This window comes from Gallinula chloropus (assembly GCF_964237585.1).
Source record: "Gallinula chloropus genome assembly, chromosome: 19".
Taxonomy (NCBI): Eukaryota; Metazoa; Chordata; class Aves; order Gruiformes; family Rallidae; genus Gallinula; species Gallinula chloropus.
In genome coordinates, this window is record NC_140104.1 from 6,056,554 (window position 1) to 6,080,757 (window position 24,204).

Below are 24,204 nucleotides of genomic sequence, written 5' to 3' on the forward strand. Positions count from 1 at the left end.
GTCTGGTGCGCTGGGAGAACACCCTGGCTCCCCAGCGGGGCGAGTTCCCCATGCTCGGAGCTCGTCTAAGGTGTTGGTTTGAAAGTCTGCTGCCCTATCACAAACATAAATCTCTCCACCTTCTGGAAGATGTAACAATATTTTTGGCAGAGTATTTTGTAGCTGACCTCTCTTAGTCACCACAGAACAGGAATCCAGACGCGGGTGTTTGTGAAAGGCAGGGGGAAAAAAAAAAATACCTCAGCTGCTCTGCAGAAAGACGTCTGTGGTCTCTGGTGATGGAGAGGAGGGCACCAGGAAAATGGCAACGATGTGGAGGTGGGTGACTGAGACAAATACCTAAAGGCAAAATCCAAAGCGGTGACAGGGGTTTAAAGGGGAGATGGGAGACAGGACAATGAGAAGCAAATTTTCAAATCGGGCTATTAAAAAATAAAAATACAGGTTAAATGTTACAGATTAAACTTGTAATCAAAGAAAGACCTGAAAGGAGTCTTTGGGATGGATCCAGGCTTAAGCTGATGGCTGCTGTGGGGGATGAAGGAAGCTCATGGTTTGCAGTCCCCTGGGGAGCCGTCCTGCCCCATCTTGTGACATGGGAAACAGTCATCTACATGTACAGGAGCAAGATCTTGCTGTTCCTTGGCATTCCTGGAGCTTGCCCAGCCAGCCGGACAAAGCCACCACGACTCCAACACCCAGGTGCCTCTGTGGACCTCCCCAGGAGCATTCCCTGTGCCAGCTCCATGAGCTCCAGCCAGGACACCTCTCCCACTGGGACAAGGAAGGTGAATGCCTCCCAGGGTGATACATGGATGCACAGTTCATCCAAAGATAAATGCAAAGATTTGTGTCAAGCTTAAAAGGAAAAATGCTTTCAGCTGTAATCCTGGCTCCAGGCTCGCCCAGTCCTTGTGCTTTCTGTGGGATGCGTTGTGTCTCCAGTTTGCATCACTGTATCTTTGTCCTTGCTGCTCATTAAAATCTCTTCCAGGAAAAAATAACTAGCGCTTGCAGGATCTAAAAGTCTGACACACAACGTAACATACGGTGGTATGCTCTAGTTTGAGTCCTTCTTCTCTTGCTGCAGTCTGCTTTTCAGCTTGCCCTCTTTGGAGCCTGCCCATGGGATGGATGGTGGTGGGATGACTCCTGGGAGGGACCAGAGCGGCTGGCCAGTCAAAGTCACACACTGCTGTGTAGGAAAAAAACATAACCTCTCCCATAAGAAGGGGTCTGACATGAAGGTTTGGCTGCAGATTACAAGCAGGGCAAATGAAATGGGATAAATAAAACTTGTGCAGGCAAGGAGAGGAACTCAGGATTTCCATCCCAGGTAAGTTTATTGGAGACCAATCTAGAGAAGGGCAAAACTGCTGGAAAGCAAATGCTTGTTGGATATGCAGGTGGGACCAAATAGAGGGAGTTTTAACTGGCGCTGGTGGTTGCAGAGTCGGTTGGAAGACTGAGCACAAATCTCAGGAATGCCCGTGTGTGGAAACGGGTGGTGCCTCTCAAGCCCTGCTTCACGGTCAGAAAAAAATGGCAAACAGACTCCTGCTACCCCACAGTCTGTGTCACAGGCAGCGTTTCCAAAGCAAAAATAAAACCTTTGTGTGATGCTGGCAAATCCTCCCCTTTTTTTTTGCTTTTTTTCCTTTTTTTTTTTCTTCTTTTACTCTGAAAATACTGTACAAGGATGCTCGAGCTCCCCTCTAATGCCATAAACTCAAAGGCATGGTCATAAGGGAAAAACAAAGTGAGGACATGAAATAAAACCAACAGGACTTGCTTGTGGCGATGCTACGATCAACTTCCTGGGAACAGCAGGGCCCAGCGGAGAGCTACGCCGAATAGTCAGTCGGCCCCTAGGTTAAAAGACAGCCCCACCACGATCCATCACCAGGCTGTGCCTCCTTAGATCTGCCAAACAGGCTGCTGGGTGAAAGTTCCTTCCGAGTTACCATCGCTGTTTTGAAGCAATAATTCGGGACTCCTGTGTTTGTTTGTTTGTTTGATTGTTTGATTGTTTGTGGTTTTTTTTATTGCATTAGGAAACAAAACCTTTAAAGCATTAAGACAGCCCTTTGATGTCCCTGCCAAAAAGGATGTGGTTGATTCACAAGACACGTTACGCTGCTGGCCTCAAGGCTCCACGCTGAAGAGTGCTTTGATCTGCCTGCCTCTGTCTCTTTTGCCGTGAGAGTCGGTTCGGTTTCGGGGGAAGCTCACCCGGTGTGGCATGCGCATGCATGGTCAGTTTGGTTCACAGTGTCATGGTGAGAGGCTACTCCATGCCGCTCCTCAGGATCTGGTTGGCCGCGATCAGCATCACGCTTATAATAAAGGCCATGGCAAAGGCGCAGATAAGGCTCTTCCGTACGCAGGTCTGTCTGTTCTGCTTCTGGGCGTGCACTGCAGGGAAGACAGGGGAAAAGGTGAGATGCTCGGCCAAAGGAATGTTTGGGCTTTCCAACACAGTCAGCTGAGCTCAGAAATCCCCCTTTGCCTCTGGTTGTTACCTTGGTACAACCCTCTGGCCAAGCCTTGCTTCTCCCTGATGGGACGTTTCCAAATAATCCACCTTACCTTTCATGGCTTCTAAACCAACTTTCCTAATAGACCACCCTCTTGTACTGCAGGAAGTCCTTTCTCTCTCACCCTGGATTTTAAACCCTTAAAATACTAGTAGGTGTATTTTGGTTTATCTGTGTATTTCTTTAAAACTCTTTGAGAAGTTCTTTCTAAACTTCTTTAATTGGGAATCACAGAATCACAGAGGTTGGAAGGGACCTTGAGAGATCACCGGGTCCAACCCCCCTGCCAAAGCAGTGTCCCTAGCACAGGTAAAAGTTCTTCCACATGTTGGTGTGGAACTCCCTGTGCTCCAACTTGCACCCATTGCCCCTTGTCCTGTCTCCACAGACACTGAAAAGGGGCTGGCCAATTCCCCCTGCATCCCATACTTAAGATATTTATAAACATTAATAAAGTCCCCCCTTAGTCTTCTTTTCTCCAGGCTGAACAGCCCCAGCTCACTCAGCCTTTCCTCAGAGGGGAGATGCTCCAGGCCCTTCATCATCTTTGTAGCCTCCTCTGGGCTCTCTCCAGGAGATCCCCGTCCTTTTTATCCCAGGGAGCCCAGAACTGGACACAACACTCCAGGTGGGGCCTGATCAGGGCAGAGCAGAGGGGGAGGATCACCTCCTGTGACCTGCTGGCCACACTCCTCCTGATGCCCCCCAGGATCCCATTGTCTTTCTCAGCCCCCAGGGCACACTGCTGGCTCATGGCCAACCTGTCATCAACCCCCAGGTCCTTCTCCACAGAGCTCCTCTCCAGCAGGTCATCCCCCAGCCTGTACTGATTCAAGCAGTTATTGGCTTTCTGTGAATCCACTCAGACTCATCCAGGTTTTTCCAGTTACAGGTCAACCAGGAATGACTAGCTTCAGGCTGTGCTCTCTGATAACACTGTGTTCGTTCCCATGAGTATCCACAGTATGTTAGTAATTCTTCCAGACTTCCTTTAAGTTTTCTGCACCCAAGCAAAAGCAGACTTACAAAGAACCTTCTCAAACCAATTCTTGCAGAAAAATTGTCTAAAGAGGTGAGAGTAATTTGCAGCAGTTAAAATTCAGAGAGAGTTGGAGTTTTTAGCATTTGACTTATTCTATTTAATTTTTTTTTCATTTTTTTTAAAGTTCACCAATGCAGATTCATGCTGTGACTTGCTAAAGACAGTTCATGCCTCTGTCTTAGTATCCCTGCCTATGTATATCAGAACAATATTTGGTATCGGGGGATCCCACAAAGAATGAACTGTTTGAAAAAGCTGATAAAGTCCCCCACAATCAGCACAGAGGGTTAGAAGATCCTCACACAGAGGATGGATAGTTCACATTGCCACTACGGTCGTTCTTGGTTTGGCCTGAGAAGGGATGTATGCACCCATCGCCTGTTTCACATGGATGGTTGTACTTGTGATGATGGATGACAACAAGCTCAGGATGACAATAAACCCACACCCTGACCAGGGAAAGGCTCTAAGTGCCTGTACTTGAAAAAGTCCTGAAGGCTGTTTTTAGAATATATGGAAAAAAACCCCTTGTTCTGATCCAGGCTCAAACCTCAGAGCACAGAGAGGAGGGAGCGCTGGATGCTGCATTCTGAACACTTGTTTCATCCCCCCTCACCTCCCCTGGCCAGGATTTAGCAGTGCTGTACCCTAATCCCAGCTCCCCCACAACCCCCCCAGGTCCAGCTCAGTGCCTGAGGCACAAGACGCCCTGGTTAGGCAGCAGCTTTGAGCCAGACTGCCCAGGGCAGGGGAAAAGCTGCTCTACCAGGGGACTGGCTATATTCTGTGCAGATAATGAAATCCCCCTTATGGCAGTGCCCCTAAATTACTTGCTCTCTGCTTGCTCCTTGATTCCTTCACTGGCTTTTGTAATGCACACAGAATCAATACTGCAGTTCCTTGGTTTTGTGCATGATGCCCCAGCACTTTGAAAAGCTTGTTAAATCACAGTGTTAGCTACTTCTTCCTTTATTTTTCTATTATTTCTGTACTTTGAAAACACTCCCAGCCAGCAGACAAAACAGTGACACAGGCCATGGCAGTCAGCATTGCCATTCAGCATGGGGCTCTGCTGCTGATTATGGTGACTGGGAGCAGCAGTCGAAGGCTGGCCAAAGCTTTTTGTGATGGTCACGCTCCTATTCAAAGGGAAAGAGTAGAGCATGTTCAGTGTTTCTTGCAGAAGTGTTCCTGAATTGAACAATTTCTTCAGACTTCTGTAATACAATCGAGTAAAAATAGAGCTTTTGGGGCAGCAGGATCCAGGTAAGGTGGTTTTATTGTTCTTTCTAGTCTGGGGGTGCACCAAGTAGCCAAACAAGCTATGGAATATCTCCAGAAGAAAGGAGAGTTCTGTGCTGAAATGTAAAAGTGTTGCAGGCCCAGAGACACCCTCTTGCTGTTGGTTGGGGCTCAGCAGGAATTACTGCAGCAAGAACATGAGTATTACAGTTCCTCTGTGCCCTTGTAATCCCCAGGGAGACAAAGCAGCTGGCATTACTTTCTTCCCTGTTAACGCAACTACATGCTGCCCTATAGATTGCCTTCTTAAATACAAAGACCCATTTGCCTCCTCTGCTACCTGGTGAGTTTTTGCTCTCACTTCTCTCCTCTCTCCAAATTCACACCCTTTGAGCAGGGCACCTGTGTTTTTTCCTGCTGGTTTCCATAGCTGGCATTGTCACAGGGCTGGATGCTCGATCTGTTTTGCATTTGGTTGCCAGCAGGAATTTTTAATACCCACGGGACACGCTGGGGTTTGGACGTGATCTGGTTCCTTGAAAATAGTCCTGAAGTTCCTCTGGAGATGTCCTGGTGATTCTTAGGGGGACGAGCAACTCACAGACTATCCAACATAACGGAGATCTTAAGAAGCAAGGGGAAATCAAGCCTGGTTCTTCCTTCATCTTCTCAACATGCAGAGGACAGGCTGGTGAGGAGGACTCACCATGAGGTCACTGAGTGGCAGAAACAGACCCACCATCACTATAATTTCTCACCAGGACATGGGGTTAGTAGGTGCAGCATTTCAGGGTGCATCAGTCCACTGGTTGTGGCTGCTGGGCTGGTTATGACACCCACAGTGGGTTTGAGATGGTCAGGGTAAGTGCTGAGGTAAGTGCCTTTCCCCTCCAGAAAAAGGCTTGCTAACCACAACAGCTGCAGTGTATTTGTAGGGACTTCTGTCATAACCCTGCCAAAGGTGAGAAATGTTTGCTCTGGCTGGCTGGAGTTACTTTAAGAGCTCAGTTTTTCATTCCTAAGGAGCAGATGCTCGTAGGGCTAGTCTGGGGAGGGGGGGGGAGCTGCAGCTGGGTCCTGTACATCCAGTTAATGTGAGTGTCAGGGCTGAGGATGAAATACCTGTGGCAGGCAGTACAGGTCACTGTAACCAGCCAGCACTCTTGTTTGCCACAGGCTTAACGTTGTGAGTGTTTGGATCAAGGGAACTGCTTGACAAATGATTTTTTGTACTATAATTTTTTGGTAGTGCAATGCCACTGCAAACAGTTGTCCTTTCCTTGTGCCTTCTCATAAAGACATACACTTGTCTTGGCTCTCAACTTCATTTTCCTGCCCTAAACATTAATAAAAATGGAGAAAAAGGCTGAGAACATAACCATGCCTCCCTTCTGGCTCTATTCTTTAGTGGTGGGGCTGGTGCGGGCTGCTGGTCTTGAGGAGTTGGGCATGTTCATTGCTTTGCTCTTCATCAGGAAGGCAGCAAATGAAACCCCCTTGTAATGGGTAGGAGGGAAAGTTGTAATGTGAACCTAGACCTGACATCTTGCAAATGGCTCTCATGTTCAGAGTAAACTAGACAAAATGCTGGACCTGACCCGGATTCTAACTGGATATTGTGTTTGCTTTAAAGTGTGTGTCATGGGCACGGGAGAGAGAGGTAAGGTATGTTGTCCATGCTGATATAGGAAGATTATTATTCTATAGTTGTAAAGACTTGATTCTAACAAGAAGCAAGATGGCAAAAGGCTGACAATGACAGAAAATTGCACATAATCGTACCTATGGCAATGTTCAGGGTACAATGCTGTTCAGCACCTGCAGGGCTCAGCCAGCTAACCTCAGGTGTGGAGAAGGGGGATGTCCCTAAGCACAGGACAGAGAGGGTCTCAGGGCTTCTCTCTAAGACAAGAACATCCCCAGGGGTGACAGCGAGTGGAGACCCCCCTATTTCAGCAAGGTACTACTGAAAGTACCTACTGTGTCTCTTCCCCTAGGAGCCATCGCTAAACCTCAGTGGAAGCCACTGGGGCTCATTTTGGTTTCATTCCTACCCACAATCAAAGGGGGTGGATGAAATGTACATTAAATATAGATGTGAGCCTCTAAGCCAGTCCCTTTAGGCTCCTGCTACAGTTGAAAGAAATAGGTGCTCTTTACAGGGCAATTCATCTCATCCCAAGGTAGCACCTAAAATAAGCTTGAGGAATTTTACTAAAAAAAGCATTTCCTTCACTGCACTAATGAAAAATTGAGTAGAGTGTGACTGACTTTCATGGAGGCAGTTCTGTACAGCCATTTAAAACTAGACAGAGATGCTGTCCAGCCTTCATGACAGCTCTCCCTTAGCACCATCGATTCACACCTCGAGTTCTTGTCATTTCTGCTTTGGAGCCCTGGAGGGATCTTAGTGTTAGGGAAATGGGAATGCTGAGGACACAAGTGGTTCATTCAGGTAATGGCATGTCCAGCTGGAGAGCTGTGGGCACACAACCTGCTCTCAGCCCATCTTTCCTTGGAGAAATGCTCATGTCAGAGCTGCCATGGACCAGAACCGTCCCCTTCTTTTGGGACCTGAAGTAAAACTTTGCATCTCCGTTGACAGTGTTCAGTTGATCTTTATTCTCTGGTGGATTTGTGTGTGTGTGTATTTCTAACAACATCTAAAAAAGGGTCTGTTTTGCTTCTAGGTTCTGCCTAGCACCAGCAATGCCAACATCCCACGAGAAAAGCTGTTCTTGCTGTACTTTTGGAAGCTGGGAACTTCCAAAATGAGATGCTGAGCATTTAGGTTTTTGGACCCTTTTTCATTTAAAAAAAAAAAAAAAAGAAAAAGAAAAAAAATTAAATATTTTTTTGCAACTGGGATAGTTCACCCAAGTCCTGAAGCTGAAAGATGCCTGCATGCCTCTCGCTGCGGTGACAGCTGGCGCATGTCTCCACTGAATCAGCAGGTCAGTGGGGACTAACAACTCCATTCATGTAAGTAAGCATCTCTTCCTCCCTGCTGCTCTCCAGAAGGAACAAAAAAAAATGTTGCTTGGCTTGATTCGAAGCGAGGTGCTGCTTGCCTCCCTCCTGCAGGCTTTTTAAAATTCAGCTGTTCTCTTCTACATCTTTTCTGCAGTGTTTAGCAGAGGGTGAGCCTGCTGGATATAGCTGCTGAATCCCACTAATTAGCCAGCCTAAGAATTCCACTAATATGTTTATCCTTTGCTTTATTTGAAACCCATTTCAGTGTCTTTGGTGCCCCTTCAGAGGTTGTTTGTCCTCTCAGATGATCAGAATTTCCCCCAAAATGGCCTATATAAAGGGGCATTGCTGTGGGTGGGAAAGCACAGCAGCTGTCCCAGAGTGACGTGCATAAACCCTGAGCTTCTCTGGAGGTATCTCCTTGGGCTTCTCTGTGCTTGAGATGATTTGTATCTGTTTGGTTGTTCCAAACAGCAATGCTTCAGGGCAGCACAAGTTCCTCTGGCCAAGAAAATTCTTCTCCCAGTGTGGCTTGAAATGGAGAATGTTCTTGCCAATGTTAGCTTTGTTCAGAGTGCAAAACCCACTGTCAGAGCCGGGGCTCTGATCCTGCTTGCTGATCCCTTGGTGGTCTCGTGGCACTGCTGAGAGGAGGCTGTGTTAAACAGCAGCTGCCAAAGCAAGTGCTTCCATCTCTCTAGCTGCCTCTGAGGATTGCCTAGACCTGGACCTCACAGTCATGCTCACACGTGTTGAGATGAGCTGTCCTGGGTGTACCTGTGCAGCACACTGCAGCTCCACACCCGTGGTCCTGACAGTGCCCAGCAAGAGGGGTAGGGGCAGTGAGGTGCCGATGCACTGTCTCTGCTCTTTGCTGGTGTTGCAATGCAGAGGGAGGACTTTCCCCAGCTGCTCCCTGGGAGCCCAGAGCAGAAGAGGTTTTCTGTTTCTGGACAGACAGCAGAAAACTGGTGGAGCCCAACAAGGCAGGACTCAGTGCCAATAAAGTCTTCCCATGATAGACAAACATCTGCGTATTTCCATGGGGGAATTCAGTCTGCTGCAGACACCTCAGCATGGGCTGCACATTCCCCTCCCCAAATCCCATCAGAGAAAGGAGGGCCATAAGGCAAAGCCCCTACTAGTCCATCCTCCTGCCTGAAACAGGATCAGCTTTACTTAGGCCACGTGGAAGAAGGCTAATGACAGCTCTTGAGCTCTCTGTGTCATTACTACTTTAAAATAACTCTATCCATGCTGGCTCCATGCATCCTTGCTCATTGCACGTCATGGATCAAAGTGAGTTTTATAGGCAAAGCAGAAAGAGAAAAATGATAAAGAAACAAAGAAACTTTCTCTCTCACCTTCAAACTCTGTTTGGCAGTTGCCAGAGTTTTCATTTAAACTCTCCTCCTCGTTGATAATGATGTTCTCGATGTCCTTCATCGTTAAGTGGTCCCGGAAGGCATGGTAGAGGATGTGTTTCAGCTCTTCCAGTGTTATCCTCTGCATGTCAAACTGTGGGAAAAGGACCAAGTTAGACTCAGCCACCCAGCCACCAGCAGGCCTGGTGCTTGGAGGGAAGGACGCATGAGGGCACTTTGCAGTTCCCTACTTGTGGGGTATTTTTTCAACCTCATTTCAGCACCTCAATATAACTTGGCAAATTTTGCTCTTTTGGGTTCATTTAGCACTACCAGTGTGAACGTTGCAAGTGGATGTTGCTAGAGCTCTTGCCAGCTTCCTGAATGCTGGTAGAGCAGTACAGAAACACAGCCCTGTGCCGTGGTCTTCCAGGCTGGAGGTGCAGCAATCCATTATCAGTCTCAGCCATCCCCGCAGAGATAAACCCCTGAGAGATTCTGCTGGTAGCTCTTATGCCATGACACCAACCTTGTCTGTGCCACATTTTTCCCTTCCAGCTCTGCAGTTGTGCCTGCACAGCAAGCACAAGCAGAGAACATCTCCCTTTCAGCTGACTTCTGCTATAGATCCAGTAAGTAAACGTCTCACACACACCAGATACTAAAACCAGAATATATAGAAACGAGTTGTTTTGCAGCAGAGGAACTTTGCACATGTGTAAGATCTGTGGCATTGATATCTCTCAGAGCCATTGATGCAGCCAACAAAGGGCTGGGGGATGACCTGATGGAGAGGAGCTCTGTGGAGAAGGACCTGGGGGTCCTGGTTGATGACAGGTTGACTATGAGCCAGCAGTGTGCCCTGGGGGCTGAGAGAGACAATGGGATCCTGAGGGGCATCAGGAGGAGTGTGGCCAGCAGGTCACAGGAGGGGATCCTCCCCCTCTACTCTGCCCTGGTCAGGCCCCACCTGGAGTGTTGTGTCCAGTGCTGGGCTCCCTGGGATAAAAAGGACAGGGATCTCCTGGAGAGAGTCCAGAGGAGGCTATGAAGGTGATTAAGGGCCTGGAGCATCTCACCTGTGAGGAAAGGCTGAGCGAGCTGGGACTGTTCAGCCTGGAGAAGAGAAGACTAAGGGGGGACCTTATTAATGTTTATAAATATCTTAAGCATGGGATGCAGGGGGAAATGGGCAGCCCCTTTTCAGTGTCTGTGGGGACAGGACAAGGGGCAATGGCTGCAAGTTGGAGCACAGGAAGTTCCACACCAACATGGGGAAGAACTTTTCCCCAGTGAGGGTGCCAGAGCCCTGGGACAGGCTGCCCAGGGGGTGTGGAGTCTCCATCTCTGGAGAGATTCCAGCCCCGTCTGGACACCACCCTGTGCAATATGAGCTGGGGAGCTGCTTTGGCAGGGGGGTTGGACCCCATGAGCTCTGGAGGTCCCTTCAAACCCCTGTGATTCTAAATCTGGGCCCTGAACTCTTTATGTGTCTCTTGCACACGTTCCCAGATATTTATCTGCCTATCCTTAGAAATGCTGATTTCTACAACTTTCTTTCTTTTATTCCTGCACAATGGAAAACCTGGTGCAGAAAATCTGTAGAAAAGTGGTCAGCAGGGGCAAATAGCCAAAGTCCCCGGTTTTGCCCCAAAATGAATTCTCTGAAAAGCCAGTCCAGTGGGTTTGCTGCTGTTCCTTGTTCCTCATTCCTCAGGGCTTCAGCCTTCACACTGCTCAGCTAAAAATAACAGGCGCACAATTGCCACCAGTGGCTCCTTGTTGCACAGCTCTGTGCTGGATTGCAAATCCCCCAGGTATTTAGTCAGAAATTTCCAGTTTGCTTTGTTGTGTGTAAGGAAATCTCACCCACAATCACACACCACCCCACCACCTCCCCATATTCTGCTTTCCTTAACATTAAAAGAGCAAGTAAACCCGAGCAGCTGTGTACTTCACAACCTGCATGATGATGAAAATTGTTTCTCTTGGCAACTAGAGCTGTGGAAATGGGGGTTAATTCATATGGTTGACTTAGAGCGGTGCTGGGAGGTGTCATTAGTGGGGGGATTGCAGAGTGACTGAGGCTGCCCAGGGCTTGCAGCCCTCCTGGTCCACTTCCTGCAGTGCTAATTGCACACCAGCACCATGGAGGTGAAAGCAATAATGTCTCACCTATGGACCAATCCTGCATTTCTTTGGGGTCTTTGTCTTGGGGAAACTCTTGAGACCCAGCATCTTCCTGAGTCCAGCCACATGCCAAACCCAGAATTTGTCCTAGCAGTCATTTCATATCAATTGGAGCAGTCTGTCTGTATGTGGTTACCCCATCCCATCTCATCAGGATGTGATGTTCACCCTGTGTTGGAGTTTTCCCTCTGTTCATAGCTCAGGGACAGTTCTCTGAGGCCAACACAAACTGGGTTTGCTGTAGTTTATGGATTTGGGTTTTTTTCCCCTTTCAGGGAACAGTCTTTCTAAAAGCTCTCCAAAACCTGTGTTCACCCCTCACCCACACTTGCCTCTGTGAGTGCTTCTCAGCCCACAGAAGTGTCTCTGAGATCCACTCTTTATTTGCATCCATTTTTTTAGGGTATTTGTAGGTAAGTACTTGCAGAATTTACATGGGCAGGGCAGCTGAGGATGGAGGACCTCTGATATGGTGCACATATCCCATCTTTGTGGAGAGTAAAAGACAAGTTCCTGCTTCAAGACCTGACTCCCTGTGTCCCAAGATGACTGTGTTGGAAGAACAACATCTCTGGGTCAGCCCCCTGCTCTTCCACGTCTGCATCCAGAGCTACAGGTGTGAAAACACACCTGGGGACACACCAATGCCAATGTTGACATATGCTGCTCCCTTCCTCTCACTGTCTTTGCTGGTCTCCCACTGTACCAGCATTGTCACTAACAAGCTATTGCAGAGTATACCCCACAACATTGCTTTGCTTCAAGCTACCTGGGTTACAAACACAACCACGCTTCCCTTCTAATCCTAACAACACAGAAACAGTCATGACTTATGGGCTTTGGGATCTTCCTCTACCAGTTAATCTATCTGGTGGGAAATGACTGTTCTCTTGACAAATGGGTGCCTGTTGCTGCACCTTCTGGCTCTTGCTTTTAACCTCTATGGTAATATGAGGATAAATGATTTTTTTCATTGTCATTTTGCCTTTTAGGAAGAGGAGCCATCTCAGACTGGGTTAAAAAATCACCCTGGTTGGTTCATGTACTGAGTGTTTGGCCTCTTGGCAAAGACATGGTCACTGCTCCTGCTTAGGTCTGTGCCCCAGGGCTTTCACACAGGAGGCATGTGCTTTGTTAGACACATACCAGTTTGTCCAGAATGGGCTCAAGCTTGGGGCATTGAGAGACAGGACTTTGTGTTAGGCTTGTCTCCCAGGTAGTTTCTTCTATTATTATCTCTCTCTCATCTGCCAGTTTTCCTGATGCACTTTTCAATTACTTTGGCTTTTGATTGTTGTAATGACTGTAGCCAGGGACCAACTCTTAACTTTTATTGGCTCCACTGAGAAGAAAACTGTGACTGTTGCAAGCTGGAAACTTTCTATAGGATTTATAATTAGAAGAAATCAATGATGCTGCTTCTGAACCAGTGCTCTTGGAATACACCGTAAGCAAAGATACAGAAACAATCTGTGTCTAGTGTGGAGGCCCAAATGCCCCAAGGGATGCTGTGAGTGCCCTGAGTAAAATCCTGTGCTTGTACAGGTATGTTTTTGGGGTTTTTTTTTTCCCATGGGGACCACCAGGAATTGTCCACTGCAGTTTCTGATGGACCTCAGTAACTGTCCCCAGCAGAAACATTTCCTGAAGTTGGAGGGTACTACCCCAAGAGCCATCTGAAAGGGAAAGGGGACCTGATCCAATCCAGCCTGTAGCTTTCTGACTCCTCCTTGATTTAAATTTTCTGCTGGGAATGAAAGCAAAGTCCCTACAAGTTCCTTCAGTCTCCCTACTTCCAGTTTCCAAAATTCACATGACTGACAGCTACCATCTCTGCAGAGCACTAGTTTCACTCTTGGCAGCTTTTTCAGATACTTCTGTATCCTCCCTGGCTTGCTGTCCTTCTGCTATAGGCAGGGAAAAGTTTTCTTCTTTGAAGAGTTAAATCCTGAACTATTACTTATTATAATCTCCTTTAATATCAGCTCTGCTTTTATAAAAGAGTGGGAGGCTCCTCTCTTGAATCCTAAGCTGAACTCGCTGCTGTGCAGGCAGGTGATGCTGCTGGGACCCTGCAGCAATGTGAGCAGGGCCACCACTCTGGTGACCTGCAAGATCTTTTGAAGGCACATCAATAAAAATGCTCTTCCTTGTAAGAGGTGGGACTGGCTCCTCTGGCATTGATGTTTTTAGCTAGGAGAGCACTTGAATACTTATTTTTCCTGAGTCTATTTGGCACAGGTTTCCCATGGAGCCACCTAAAGAAGTCCTCTTGGGCTGTTGTGGGCAATCCTTGTGCCTGGTGATGTGCTATCCTGTGGTGGGAGACTGCAACAGGCACAGAAGAGCCAGCTCTTGCTCAATGATTTTGAAAAATCCCATCTGCAACCCCCTAATCCCTGTGTTCCATGCATTTCTGGTTTGGGGCAGTCCTTGATAACTTCTGAATAATGAGGTGACACCTTTGCTTTGCTCTGGGACCTATTGCATGCCAGGTAATGGGTGTCTTGGACACCTTCAAGGCAAACACAATGTGATGTGGCCCCAAAACCACCTTGGACTCTTTGCAGAGCAGCTGGGCTTTGTGCTAACCACCAGCCACAGCAGCTCTGTGAGCGCTCACAGATGTCTGTGCAGCCATTCCTCGAGCCAGACAGGCTCTGAGCTCATAAACCACTGACCTGGGACTTTCTATAGGACCAACGTTTTGTGCTGGCTGTACATTAAAGCACACAGCCCCAGTGCACTCCATGCCACATCTAATGTATTCCCACCTCTGCCTGGGGGCTGGATGAATGGCCATTTTGTACTGACTGTACCTCCCAGATAAGCTCACCATGGATATTTTATAAGGAGAGGAAAACGGCAGGTGATGGAGCTGCCAGGAGGCTGGAGGGGCTGGGACACCATGAGGAAAGGCAGCGAGCTCCTGCCAGTGGAGCTGTGGCTGCAGAAGGGGGTCTGCTGGGCTGGGAGGGCTGAAGCACTCACCACTTGTGCCTCAATAAGTGGCAGCTCGTGCCACTTTAACCCACAGCACCGTGGCAGGCTCCTGCTGCAAAAGCTCCAGCATGAGCCTTGAGATATATATTTTCATATATATATATAAAATTATCACATTACTTTACTTTTTGTATATATAATAATGTGTAAAGTATAAATTGTTGGTTGTATATATGTCTCTATATATATATATATATAAAATAAGTAGGGGGGAAAAAAAAGGCTATTTTTCTGGATGTCCAGACACACATTCCCCCTTCAAACCTGAAGGTTTCTCACTGTATATTTTTCTGTCAAAGAAAACGTGCTGCCAAAGGGAGAACATCTGCCAGGCTGAGACCTGGAGTGGCTCCCATGGATCCTCGGGCAGAGGGACAAAGCCATTTCTGCAGCTTGTAACATACTATTGGTTTTCAAGCAGCAATGATGATTCTTTTCTTTTTTTCCTGTGTTCCCTTAAATCACAACCACCACTACAGCAAAACTAATTTCCTTTACCTGCCCCCACCCCACCAGCCCACACGTCCACTGAAGTGGGGGTGGGAGTCCTACAGCACCAGCACTGAAAACACCCATGATTATTTTGCTCTGCTTCGTACACATCCCTGCCTGGGCTGTCTGGCTACGTGCTGAAGATGGAGGGGTCCCTTTTTCTTTTCCCCATCACCACTGCTTTTCAGCCTTCCACCACCTGCTCCACCCTGGGCCACTTGTCTCCTATGAAAGGTCTGACCCAGAGCGTTCATGACTAAGGTGAAGCATGCAGAGGTCTCTCAGGGCTGCTCTGGGGGCTGTGGCAGGGCTTGGGTCTGTTCTTACATGTGGATGAGCATTTCCTCTATCTGGGGACCATGCCTGGCCATCTGTGGAGGTCTCGCACTGCCTTTCAGACATCAGCCTTGTCCCAGCCCTTCTGAGGAGCCAGGAGATGGGGCAATGCAAGAGAGGTGTCCTTCCACCTGTGCCCACTGCAATACTCACCCCAGAGCTCCTCCCAGTTTGCCTGTGTGCCTTTGCTGCTGGGAAAAGCCTCCTACCAGCAGGCTGAAGGATGATAATCCTCAGCAAAGACCAGACCCACCTGTCCCTCCATGCTGCCAGTTTCCCTGTAGGGAACAACATTTGAAGTAAGAAAGGCAAACAGACATCCCCACCCTAAACTGTTGTGGGAGTGGGGCAAGCAGCATCATTCCCTTGGGATGCCTGTTGCCGGTGGACCAACCTGGCCAACACAAGCTGGAGACCCTGCATGTCCTCTCTGCTAAGAGGCCAATGTGTAGGGCTGTGCCACAATCCCAACACACCAGTGGGAAGGGGCTTTCTGAGAGACAGCAGATAGAAACTCAGCCCTAGCAGTTCCCAATGATCCCCACTATCCTGTAAGAGGTAGCAGAGCTCCATCTTTGGACAGGGTCATCTTCTCCTGGGAGATGATGTTGTGCAGTTCTGCTGCTGCAGAAAGACATTGTCCCATCCTGGCAGGGCTTGGACCCCAGGACTGAGCACCCTGACTTTTCTGGGTGCTAGCAGCCAGTGCACCCTCAGGGTCTTTCTCCATCCTCTCTCCCAACACTCACAGGGAGCAGGAAGCTGGATTTGGCCTCATCTGTACACACATGCTCCCAGCACCAGGATCAGGGAGCACTGGAGCAGTCAGTGCCTGTATAGAAGTACCTGCACAGAAATACCTGCTAGAAATACCCTTGCAGGCTCATCCACAAGGCAGCTGAGGCTGTGTGGCACCCTAAGCACTTGTCTGCTTGCTCGAGCTGCCTGGTGTCAGCGGGATGTCCCAGGCCCCCTTGCCCTGTAGCCATCCCAGCAACCAGCTGCCCATGCCAGCTTCCCCATCCCAGCCTGGGCTTGGGGGAGCTGCCGTCCAGGCACTGCACACTTGCACAGCCTTCAGGAACAGGCAGCTTCCCTGATGAGCCCTTTGCCTGCCGGGAGCGGGAAGGGGTAACAAGCTCATTTCCATAGAAACGGGCTAGTTACTGCACTGGCTAACATGAGATTGCTCCATTCTTCCCAGTGGCTTTGTCAGCAGGGAATTGTACACACATTGATGAATTAAAATCAGATTTAAATGCTTATTCACAGCACCCTAACCATGAGCGCCCAGCACACATTTGCACTGTGGAATGATGCATCATTCAGAGCTAACCTGGCCCCTGGGTACGCCCCATGTGTCCTGCCAGCCACCCACAGCCCATGAGTCCATGGAGGAGCACAGTGAGGATGCCTGCAGCTCCATGAGAGGCACCAATGTCTGTAGATCACAAACTGTCCTGTGTCAAAACAACCTTGACCGGCTTCTCTGGGGGGAGCAAGCCCATGCGAAGAGCAGAGGCTTCTGCAAAAGGGTGCAGGGGGTCTCAGAGTTACTCAGCCAACAAGCTAAGTAGGGCTGTCCCAGATCACCCCAAGTGCTAGGGCATGCCTGCTAGGGCTGAGGGAGGGGTGGGTATCCCCAGTGAGTCCCACATGCTCAGCACTCAACACAGCCCCTCCCACGATCTCTCACCAGAGCCACAGAGATGCTATTAGCTTTGCTCACCCTGTCTTCACCTGTACCCAGAGCATCCCTTAAACCGTCTCCTGGAACATGACGTGCACCCAGCACGTTGCTAAAATGGACACTGTCATTTGGGTCTGATAATAGAAAATGCAGCTGATGGTCTGCAGAGAAATCCTCTCATATCATTCTGCCTTACAAGAGCAAACCTGGAGACACAGTTCCCCTTTGCTAGACCACGCCACCTGGTGAGGTTGGTGCCATCCTTTACTAGACTCAGACTGTAACTCTCTGGAGTGTTGTTTTAAGCAGGGAGTGGGCCATCAGCTCTGCCTCTGCACAGGTCTCCTCACTTGGCAGCTGGGATATAATGGTTATTAAACTGGGCTAAGAGAAATAGCCCCCCTGATAGGTAAATTGCAGTAACACCTCTACAGAAAACACAGCAGGAATATTAATCCTGGGCCCATTCAATTAACTTTAAATAGTTTAACTAAAACATGGAGAAATGGTGGTGTGGGTTTTTTTTTTTTGTAATTAGAGAATGCTCTCAGGCTGCAGTACAAATTAACAGGCTCTAACGATTTCTTTTGCCTAGTTTTAAAACTCCTGAGCCTTGACAACAGGCTCCTGGTCTGATCCCAATCAAAGTGCATACATAAATAGGTCTGCAACATCTTGACCTTTGATGCAAGGCCTGTGGGAGCCTCTTGGAGAAGCAAACTCACAAGATTTAATTAGGGATAAATCTGGGCATTTCCGTTTGGGAGTGAGAGCCTTCAGCCCACCACACAGATACAGAGTTCCCAGTGGATTCATCTCCCCAGTGTGAATACATCAGTGGGATGAGGTGAAACATGCTCTTGGCTGGTGATGCATGTGTGTCTGGCTGTGGGCAGTGGATTTTAGGCAGCCCTGTGTCCACCCTGCCCCTTCAATCAAAGAGAGCCTGACAAGGGGGTTTTGTGGCAGCTCACAATGGGGAGTGTGCCAAACCCCCAAGTTTTACAAGAAAAAAAGGCCTTCATTCTCTGCCCCACACGATGGCACTCCATGGCGGGAGGGCAGAGGGGCCTGCACCCTGGATCTGCACCCTGGGGGACAGTGGCTGTGCCAGGTAAGGCATAGCTATGTCTTGATGTGCCAAGCAGAGATGCGAGGGGCTTTGGTTGGCATCCGCTGCCCCAATCCCAAATCTTGGCCCTTGTGAGGGCCCAGCAGAGCAGCGTCATGGCCTAGCGCAGGGGCTATTGCTTTCTGACAACAGCCATCAACCTGGCACCCAGCACGCACAGAAGGGTCATGGAGTGAGGGAAAGTCAACGTCAAGCAAAAATAACCCACCCTGCCTCCTTCACAAAGCAGACTGAACTCAACCCACCCCTCGGCTCCCCATTTTTCACGCTGGGCTGTGGGCAGCATCACTGCCTGGAGAAGTGATCTTTAAGCTGCTCCTGAATTAGATCAGGCTGCAGAAACCTGAGCAAAGTAAATGAACCAGCAGTGCAGCCCTGCTGCCTGATGTCTCCTGGAAGCCTTTAGCCAAAGGAAAGCAATTTTTTACTTAACAGTTACAAATGTTTGGCGAATGCTGGGAGAAGTGGATTAGAAGGTGAGACATGTTCCTGAAATGCATAAGGGACATTAATAATTAATAAAAGCTTTACCAGGGAGACCAAGAGCTACTGTGGGAAACTTGAAGCATCCTTGACACTGCAGAGGATGGTTAACAATAATAACAACAAAGGAGCGAACATGCCTCCTACTACTGCTGTCTAGCACCAGACAGAGCTAAGATAGATGGGGAACTGCTTCTCAGGCTGCTGTGTTTAAACAAACCACATTTGTTTTTTAGGTTGGCCTCCTTGTTTCGTAGCTCATGATGGTTCAGCCCCAATTACCAGCAAGTGCTGCCATGCTCAGTGCTGTGGTGGGGGCAGAATCAGCAGTGCTCCATAGGTTAGGTTTGTTCTGGGGTGACAGTCACCAAATATGAAGAGGAGACAACTGGAAAATGGTTGAGAAATGCACCAGCAGGTCTGGTAGGGTGTGCAGCCCACGTAATCTCCAGGCCCCATTACAGAGTGCCCATTACTGGTGAGCGGGCAAGATGGAAAGAGCAGAGATGGTAATTTTTTCAGATTAGTTCATTGATTTCATTTACACAGTCCTGAAGAGAATACAACTCATAGGAAACAAGTGTTCATGTTTCCTCAAGTATGAGCTCAGCTGGCACAGACCTCGTAACTTCTGCCATTTCTGATGTGCTCAGATTGTTAGGGATACAGGCAAGGGCTCCTCATCAGTATACAGATCCCTAGGAGCCTTCTGCAAGCTGTGCTTCAGCATTTGGTCTTGTTTGGCCCCCAGAGACTTCTCCTAACCCATCTGGACTGTGCTATGAAGCCAAAGCAGTGTTGCTGATAAAACGAGCAGCACTACCAACCTGGCCCAGAAAGTAAAGGAGCATCACCATTACTTGATCTTTTAACATTCCTTCTCCTGACCATCACCCTTTCAAACAACAGCACAGAAAGGAATCTGCAGGACATTGCACAGGTGCAGCCATGTCTTCCTTTCCTTTCCCTAAGGGAAGGCATACCGGCCTATTGCTCACAAGCAAGACTACTTGTATGGCCAGCACAGGAAAGGCAACAGTGGCGAGCAGATGCAGAGCTCTCTGGGCTGGGGAAGCAGTGGTGTGAATTCTACACAACCTGTGCTATCAACAAAGCTGTCAGGAGCAGTCAGGACAGTGCAGGGTGTGGTCCACGTGCAGATGCTGATATGGATGTGCGTTCAAATGTGGCTCTTCTGTCATAACCTAACTCATGCAGGCTGAGGAGGAGCAGGGTGTCTCCCTGGAGAAGTCCCTCAGCTCTCTGGACTCTCCTTGCTGTCTTTTCAGCTCCAGAGAGGAGTTGGGATACAAATAGAGATGCTCTGTGTGTGTGTGTTGCAGCTGGAGAAGCCAGCCCAGGGGAGACCATGCTGGAGACAGCACCGTGGTCTTTGGTAATATTTATTCAAGACACCCAACTTCAGCAGACATACTACACTGATACAGTTCTCTTCTGGGGTTGAAATGGGTTAATTGACTATAGTCACCACCCTGTTAAAATCTCTAATGTGTCCTGTAAAGAGTCCCCAGACAGATAAATGAACAGCTTGCACAATGCATAGAAGAGAAAAACATCATCTTAGTCCAACACAACCCTTGTAACTTCTAGGATGACCAACACCACACAACAAAATACCTTGGAAAAGGGCAACTTTACCTTAAACAGGTCACAGGATAAATACATGAGACTCTGGAGGGTGGATGGAGCAGGACAGGCAGTGCTGGCACGGCTTGGGGCTCTGTGAGGGCTCTTCCTGGGGGTGCTTGGTGCCTAGCACATCTCTGCACCCATCACAGGCATTTCTGAGGCATGGATGTCTACATCACTGCTAAAAACTGATAGGATGCTCAGAGGCATGTATGGCTTTATCATGACTGCTTGGTTTGTTTTAACTGCTGTGGTATAACTGGGCAGTTCCTCCTTTCTGTGCATGCTGCCTTTTCATCCTGGAGTTGCACTATGGATTTAGCTTAAGCAGAGTTATTTTAGAGTATATACAGTGAAATATAGGACCCTGTTTGGGAACATAATGGTACTTTGGGGGATTTATCTTCCTTTGGTGCATCATGAAATCAGAGCAGGGAGGATGTGTCCCATCCTGAACTGCTTTCCTACTTGCTTTGGGACAAAATGAGAAAGTCTGCAAAGGTTGTGGGATCTGAAAAGATGAAGGAGGAGGGAAAAAAAGCCAAATGTCTGTTAAAAAAAAAAAAATCATTTTGCTAATTATGGTACAATCCCAGTGCTTTCATTTTGACCTCTATTAATTCATACTGGGTGTGTTGTTACCTTTTGGCCTGTGTTTCAAAACTGAAAGTTATCATGACCTGAGGACTAGGACCTTCTCATTTGGAAGACATGTATTATTTAAAAAGCAATTTTTTTTTTTTTTCTCACAGTGAGAAATTCACACAAGGAATGAGAAATTCATCTGTGCAGGTAAAAGTTATGACTTGTCAAACTGGCACTTTCTGGGGAGAAGCAAAAAATAAAAAATTTAAAGTGCTAGAAGTCACTGACATTATTAATAGGGCCCAGGAGCTGACAGACAGACTGGCCACATCCCAAGATGGAACTGCCTGCACCAGTCTGCCCCAGTGGGTATTATTGCCCAGTGACCTGGGGAGCTCCCAGCAGCTGTCCAGTGAAGGCAAATAAAAACTTGGGGTTTTTATATGTTTTACAACCTCCCCCACAACTTGTAGAAACTGGAACTCTTCCAAAACCCCTCATATCTGTGCTCCAAAGCCCCTCACATCTGTGCTCCAAAGCCCATGGCTCTCATTGTCACACGTTAGCTAAGGGTATCGATGATGATGAAGGTCCCTGCTCATGGGTCTTTCCTGACAACCTAAAGCCCCAAAGAAAGTCAGTGAATATTTAATTCAGCTGGAGACAAACACATAGCAAAACCCTTCCTCCTCTGCACTTCAGTTTAGTAATCCAAGAGCAAAGAATATGAAAAATGGGTGTTTGTGCACCAAGGCTCAGAAGATATGAAGAGAGGATGTAAGTGGCTTTAATACTTTCTGATTTGTTTCTCTCTGACATGTTGAGCTACAATGTGGATCTGTCTTTTATTTTATTTGCATTTTAAAATAATTTTTATATAACATTTTGCTCTTCACCTAATGCCCACTGTTTGCAAACAAGATTAATTCGACTAAAACCTGCGAGGTAGAAAGTTCAATTAAAGCCTGGAGTAACTGTGAAGTTACTCTGTTGCTAGGAGTACATGATTTTTTCCCTTGCCATGGTAAAAACAAGGTGATCAATTCTGAAGTCCCCTCCAGCAATTCACTTGGCATTTGCTAGCTCCTGCCAGCTACCAGCACGCTGGAGCAGGGAAGGAAGGAAATACAAATCAGCTGTCACTGCAAAAAATAAATATAAAATTCAGGAAAGTAATTTTAATGCATGACTCAGAGCAGCAGGGCTGCGACAAGGAGGGAGGCACAGAGCACTTGCACCTCGAAACTGGGATAAAATGAGCATCTTTGCCAGTAGCTGCCAAGCTGCAGAGAAGCTCAGGAGGCCACAGGGAATGGCAGGGGGTGTATGGGTCAGCTCTGGGCTCTACTGTCCACAAAACACAGCCCAGGACACAAGGACACACACCAGTGTGTAGGTGACATGGGGTTAAGAGCAGTACAGCTCTCAGGCTTGGGATAAGAAGGGATGATGGGTTTTGGGGACAGCTTTAGTAGCCCTGCATCTGACACCCTGCTTGTCCGGAGTGCACTGGGAATGCAATGAGAACTCTCCCAGAAAACCAACCTCTTGAGCACTACACCAGGTTGGGACAGGTCTTTACTCAAGTAATACAGAGGACATGTTCCTTGAAATATCAGATATAGATGGTTCAGCCTATTCCTTCATCAGCTTGCTAAACTGCTTAATCATTGGATTTTCTGTGTTATATCACAATATATAAATGCCCTTGGAAGCTTCAGGGTATCTTTCGTGGCAAAACTAACCACAAGCTTCTCAACAGACAGCAAAGGAAAGGGGAGTTGAACAAGAAGGTTGGAGAGCTGATGCAGGCTTTCTCCAAAACCTGGGCTTGCACCAGCCTCTGTGGCCCCTCTGGGGTATTTGCTATGTGCCTGCACAGCAATGTAAAGCAAAACTGGCCCCAGTAAAGTCTCACCAGTTCCAGCTGATGAGGATTTGGGAAACTCAGCCAAATCCCAGCCCTGAGCTCCCCATCTCGCAATGCAGAGTCACAGCAATGTCCTGTCACGGGACTGACACCTGACCCAGGTCTGTGAGATCAGGCTGCTGATTGTACTTGTTATGTATGAGTTACAGGAATGTTTAAAGACTCTTCTCACACAAAAAGAAACCATTACATGACAGCCCAGCTCCCCAGTCCCACAAGCAGCGCTTTGCTGGTGTGGCTGCCGGAGCTGTGCTTGATATGCAAGCACAGGGCCTGGGGTGGCAACCCATGCCTGCATTTCCAGTCCAAGCCAAACATGAGCCTGTCAGTCACCAGACCTCAAGCCCTGTACCCAAAAGCCTTTATCAGCAGCTGGCCATCATGGGCCACTCTTCCAACACTTCCCCAGCCACAGAGGAACAAGACTGCTCGAGAAGACAGCGAAGCTTTACTACTGCACTGAAGTTCATCTTCCACTGTAGCCCAGGAATATGGCACTTATCTGGATGCAGCCCTGGTATGTTTGTTAGTTTGTGGGGACAAACAAGACCACGTGCTCCTTGTGAAGTGCAGCTCTAGCTCTGACATCTCATGTTAAACCTTTTATCCCCACGTGTACCAAAACAAGGCAGTTCTCACTGCTCCCACTTCCCCTCGAGCCACAACATGAAGCTGACTTTTATCAGCAGTGAGAAATGCAGGGCAATCAAAAAGCAGCTGATAATTGTGATGATACGGCATGGGGAAAACACAACCCTGTTCCAGCCTGTTGACAGTTATGCAGAAATAGTTGGATAATTTGTTTTGGTTCAGAGCTCTCTCTGACAGGATTAGGTGATTCAATAAAAATGGGATGTTTCCTACCTAGCAAAGGTGACATCAATTTTTAGTAGGCATACCATAAATGACCTAAAGACTGGCAATCCACTAAAAAACAGATGCAGGAAAAATCCACAGCCAGAAAAGCATCAGCACCGTGCACCATACCAAAGGGCTGTGAGACACTGTTGTGCCCCAAGACACCTGTAAGGACTATAGATGCCTCACCCCTGAACAGATCATCTTCACGCTGTAAAACACTTTCCTCTTGGGAAAATCATCCTGCCTTTGAAGAAGCCACATGAGAAGATGAGCAAACTCGCCACGTATGAAAAACATACCCCCAGCTGACCCTGATTCCACCTGTTCCCTTACACCAGGAACCACGGGGAAAACCATTGAACAGATACAACCAACCATGAAAGAAGACAGCCTCTCGACAGAAAAGAGAAGATGCTGTGCTTTCTGCCATGCAGATTTCAAGCACTGCTCTGTCTCAGCAAGGTGCTTGGCTGAAGTGAAGTTCCTGCTGGCTGATACATCTCTCCCAGAAGCTGACCAGGAACAACAAGAAATCATGGAGAATTTCACCCAACTCCCCACCCACAACTGCTGATTTGCTGGGGATAAGAGCCGCTGCCTGCTCCCTGCACACCCCCATCCCTAAGAGATTTCATTTCTGAGAGAAATAGGCCTAGGAGTTAAAATCCATAACTCTTCTGGACGTGGAAAATAA

The 24,204-nt window shown here is 48.1% G+C and overlaps 1 protein-coding gene across 1 annotated transcript in view; it reads right to left on the reverse strand.

The window, feature by feature from the left end:
• Positions 1 to 2,287: 2,287 nt before the first annotated feature.
• CALN1 (calneuron 1) overlaps positions 2,288 to 24,204 on the reverse strand; it is a gene marked incomplete at both ends in the record, with an annotated part of 131,051 nt that continues 109,134 nt past the window's right edge. The window contains 2 exons of the mRNA XM_084272914.1: positions 2,288 to 2,415; positions 9,159 to 9,312. Of these exons, the coding sequence (XP_084129040.1) occupies positions 2,288 to 2,415; positions 9,159 to 9,312 (282 nt within the window). The remainder of the gene's footprint in view (positions 2,416 to 9,158; positions 9,313 to 24,204) is intronic.